Raw genomic sequence first — 5000 nt, forward strand, 5'->3', positions numbered from 1 at the left:
TTGCGTTGAACTCGATTTCGAGAACATTTTTGTTCAAAAAGAAAATGAGTTAATTTATGAGTTTCCCAATAAAATTATATTAGATTTAAGTACTTTTTGAAATTGAGTATAATACCAAACAAAAGCTTCTTTCTCCAGGTTTTTTCTTCACACACAAAAATACAAAATGGAGATTGTGTATGTGTACACAAAGAAAAGGAGTGAATTTGGTCGCCAGTGTAATTTCTCAGACCGCCAAGCAGAGCTCCATGTAGATATCGCTCCAGATGAAAAACTGCTTCAGGATTACATTGAGAAGAATCCATGTGACACTGGTATTCAGTGTGTCCAAGAAATGTCAGAGCATGAGGTACAAATTAAAGCTTATTAGCCTGATCTACTCAAAGAGGATGTAACATTCCTTTAACTTCACTGTAATGACACCTCTACCAGTATAACTGGAGACAAGTTGACTGCATGCAATGGGAGAGAAGTAGCACCCACCCCTGCTGTGATATACGGTAGAAGCAAATGAAAACGGTGCCTTCGGGTTGCCTTGGACTGTTGTCAACCTTCTCATCTTCTAAGGTCATAATTTACAGTTATAGAAAAAACCTAAGTTTAAGTTGCTCACGATAATAACTTTGTTTAAACCATTATGATATTTTGCCAAGAAAATCATTCAATATCCACAGCTGTCATTACTATGACTTTCTTAAATTTCTGTCATACGTTCAGCTCACCTTCACTTTTCAGGAAGAACTCACAATAATAATAATAATAATAATAATAATAATAATAATAATAATATAATAATTGTTATTGACCAGCTCCCAGGTATTAGCTCAGTGATAGAGCAGTGTCAAGAGCTTCATTGCGTATCCATGAGTTTGCGCCCCATTTGATCCTGGTTTTTACTAGCCTGGGAAACGGGAGGAAAAGAGAGAGGCAGAGCGAGTGCTGGAATGGAAGGGGACTGGGAAGAGGAGGTCAAGTCTTCCCTCACCTCTTTCTTGGCTCTGCCTCCCTCTTTTCATCCCCTTTTACTGCTTCATATGCAGGCTAGGTTTTTCCTAGCCTGCAGTGCAGGCATCTTGTTGGGCCGGTCGAGTGCGCTTGTTGGGGCAATCGACTTGCAACGGCCATTTTATAGACTGCGCCATTTTAGACAGTGGGGGATGGGGGAGGGGAAAAATGAGAAGACTTTATTACCCTCTCCAGTCTTCCACTGCATGAAAAATTCAAGATGGCGGGTCAACTTTTTACGATGTTAGCGCTCGCTCGAAGAAATCTCGCCTGTTCTGCAGGCTAGGTTTTTCCGGCTTCTTTCTCAGCATGAGGTTCTTTAGTTGCTGCAATATTATTACCTTTCAGCACTGTGACAACATTTGTTTTTCCCGAGCTTTTTACGCACAAGTTGTCAGGATCAGCTTGCTAACATTGAAGATACCCTGTACTCACGATGATTTTAGATCTTTAAAGATCGTTACAATAAATTCACAAGGAAACACTACAGTATTAAATGAACATGTCGTCATCCAAATTTTCCCTTGATTAAAGTTTTTAATTTAATCATGTTCAAATGTACATCCATTAAATATTTGGAAGAATAAAACACAAAAAGGACACTGACTTTGGAAGGTGATGATGATCATCTGACAGTTAACCCATTCACTCCTCAGGTGTCCTAGCTAGGACACCCCTAGTTCATGACTAAAATCTTCTGGCGTTAGAGTCTGTTGAGCCTCGCTCCCAGGGGAGTGAAACTTAACAGACTAAACGGAGGTTTTGGATAATTATAATGAATTCTGATGAACCTTTATTAGTACAGAAAGTGCTGTGATCGTAACATATTCACTACTTTAGTCCCTAATAAAATGAAAGCAGTACTAAGTTCCTTTCTTGAGAGCTACAAATCATCTTTATGTACCTATAACACCTGCTTTCACTTGCACTCTGCTTTAGGTGAATACAGAGCGGTTTGAAACAGAGAGTCGGGGTATAAACCACATTGAGGGAGGATGGCCAAAGGATGTAAATCCTGCTGAAGTTGAACAAACCATCAGATACAGGAAAAAGGTGGAAAAGGATGAGATCTACATGAATACCATTCAGCAACTTGGAAATGTAAGTGTACTCTCTGTCAGGAATGTGAACTTAAACATAGGTGCACTTGACGCTTAATCAGTGAGAGTTTGGAAGGATCATTTTTTGACCAATTCTAGTTTCATTGATGTATTTGTTGGTCATTGACAACCAATAAATGCAAACAGCATCATCATCATCATTCTTCAGTGGTGGCCTTAGTTGTTTCATACTCATTTTGTCTGCCATGAATAGCAATGTTGCAAGATTTCATGTCAGTTTATTCAAATAATAATAAACTTTAAATGTGAATGCACTGACCAAAACTTTTTGTTTGGTTGTTTTTATTCTTCTTCCCTGATTAGACCATGGAACACTGCATCAAACAAAACAATGCATTAGATATCTATGAGGAATATTTTGCAGATATTGATACAGACACATCAGGTGATCCACCTTCTGCCAAAACCATCAATGTATTCAGGTGGGTTTGTTTCCTTCTTAATGCTCATTTGCTTGTTTACACAGTGTAACTACCAGTCATGTCTTAATTTGCCCAGTTCCAAGGGTATCAAAAGTTAAGCTAGTTCCAAGCAAAAGTCATCATGTATTTGTTTAGCAGATAATTATCATACAGTACTTTCAAGGCTCCTTATTACTCCCAGACTGATAAATTACATGTCTGTGGTCATTTCACTAGTTTGTTGTGCCCAGATGGAATGCATCGGAAACTCTTGTATTTTTTTCAGAAAAAGTAAATATGGTAAATAAGATCGCAAGGTTTTTATTCTACATGCAGAAGGATATATAATGAAGATAATATTTTCTCTTCAGTCGAGAACATTGAAAGCCTGCTTAGAGTCAACATGAATATTGCATACAAAGGCTCTTTTAGTGGAATTGTTCATTTCTTCGAGACATACTAAATTGCTTTCTCAAGTTCTTTTTCGAGTTTATGCGAGTTCCAAATTTCATCTTTCTTTGACTCTCAACTTTCGATTCTCTTGCCTCTATTCTCGCATCTCGAAACTTGAACGTCTCTAACTTCACAACACGCGAATCGAGTTTCGAGGATCGAGTTGAGACTGTCAACTTACCTTTGAGCAGTACCGTACTTTCCTCATTTTTCAACTCCTCTTTATGAAACATACAGCAGTTTAAGCCACCTATTAAGCTCTGTGAACCTCCCTGACAACCTTGCAACTCTGTTTGTTGGTTTCTCACTTTTCAATTTTCCTCCAAGTGCTCATGGTTTAAGTCCTTCTCCTTCACCCATTAACCCATTGAACCCTGGGAGTTAGACTTGACTTGCCGGTACTAGATTTGACTCTGTCTAATGCCGGACAATTTTACTCGTCACTGATGGGTGGCTCTAGAGTCAGTGAGTTAATAAACCAGTTTTAATTGGTTTGAGTTTATTGAAGTTTATTTATACGTAACAGTAGTCTGCTAAATTATTCCTCCTGCAAGTTTTGTTTAGTACATTCACAATGTAAATCAATTAGCCTTCATAAATCCTGACACTTGGAGGTTCTGCATTGAAGGGTCTGCAGTAAAAGTCAGTAACCACCGATTTACACTTACCACTGCTTATAGTTCTTCTTGCCTGACTCTCTGTTTACCTGTATTATAGTAGACACAAGTCATCTTAACATTGAAAGGCTATGGTACGTGTAAAAGTACACTTTGTGATTTAATTAAGGGCGTAGATTACATGTATCTCTATTGTTTTGGACGTTTCAATGATAGATTTGTTGTGAACATTTTAGAGATCCTCATGAATTGAAGCGGACTGCCACTAGTCTGTCATGGTACCCTGAGAGCACAAGAAAGCTGGCTGTGGCTTATTCCATTTTAGAGTTTCAAAAACTTGCAGGAGAAGTCTCCATGGATTCATACATCTGGGACATTGGTATACATCAAATTTCTTGCAATGTACTCTTCATATGGAGTCCAATATAATTTCTTTTCTGATGTTTTCTTGACAATCAGTCAGATCTTGAGCACTAGGCCATCAAAAATTGAAGCCTTCAGATTTTCTTTCTTAGAACATCACTTTAATTTGTAAAGCCTGGATAAAAATAATTTATATAATCTTCAACACTATACCTTTTCTGTATTGTTCAAAAGCATTCAAAACTCTATTTAATTCATTTGCATAATGTTCTATAATCACAGCTGCTGACTGTTATAAAGGTGCAGTCGGTAGTTTAGAAAAAGACCAAAAGCAAATTTGAACATGGGCAGTCAACCAGCTCCACTATTGTGAATGATGGAAGGGAAAACACATAAAATTATTATTTATTGAGGACTGAAGAAGAACAAGATTGCATGAAATTGCTACATATATTAAATAAAATAATGGTTTTGAAGTTCCAAACTGGTTTTTTTTTCAATGCATGCTTACAAGGCCTCTTGTAACCTGGTGGACAATATTTGAGATGAATAGGCCATTTTACAGTTGTTTGCTCTGCGACCTCGCCTATGAATGGCTGTGAGGCTGCCGGCGACCTTGCATTGACAACTGTAAGGTAAAGTCTCTGCTTAAGAGCCAGAAGGCTCATCAGGCCGGCGCTTATCTCCGGTTTCAGTAGCATGAAGCGACTAGGAGTATTTATACTCCCCCCTGGATGGGATGCTAGTCCATCGCAGGGTTACCCCCAGCATTACACCGGTACCCATTTATACACCTGGGTGGAGAGAGGCACCGTGAGAGTTAAGTGTCTTGCCCAAGAACACAACACAATGTTCCCGGCCGGGCCACGAACCCAGACCACTCGATCCGGGGTCGAGCACACTGACCACGAGGCCACCGTGCCTCCACTTACCTACAACTGTAAAATGGTCTATTTTGTACACTTTCTGTGTTTCTTTGTAGAAAATCCCAATAAGCCAGAACTTGCCCTGAAGCCTGTGTCACCATTGGTTTGTTTGGA

At 38.9% G+C, this 5000-nt stretch overlaps 1 protein-coding gene across 1 annotated transcript in view; it reads left to right on the forward strand.

Moving 5' to 3' along the window:
* Nucleotides 1–5000, forward strand: part of LOC138058975 (dynein intermediate chain 3, ciliary-like) — a 15628-nt gene that overhangs the window by 287 nt on the left and 10341 nt on the right. The window contains exons 2-6 of the mRNA XM_068904460.1: nt 139–349; nt 1945–2106; nt 2430–2548; nt 3834–3976; nt 4943–5000. The exon at nt 4943–5000 is cut by the window's right edge and continues 56 nt beyond it. Of these exons, the coding sequence (XP_068760561.1) occupies nt 167–349; nt 1945–2106; nt 2430–2548; nt 3834–3976; nt 4943–5000 (665 nt within the window). The 5' untranslated portion in view covers nt 139–166. The remainder of the gene's footprint in view (nt 1–138; nt 350–1944; nt 2107–2429; nt 2549–3833; nt 3977–4942) is intronic.

Source organism: Montipora capricornis, chromosome 8, assembly GCF_036669925.1.
Source record: "Montipora capricornis isolate CH-2021 chromosome 8, ASM3666992v2, whole genome shotgun sequence".
NCBI classification, from domain to species: domain Eukaryota; kingdom Metazoa; phylum Cnidaria; class Anthozoa; order Scleractinia; family Acroporidae; genus Montipora; species Montipora capricornis.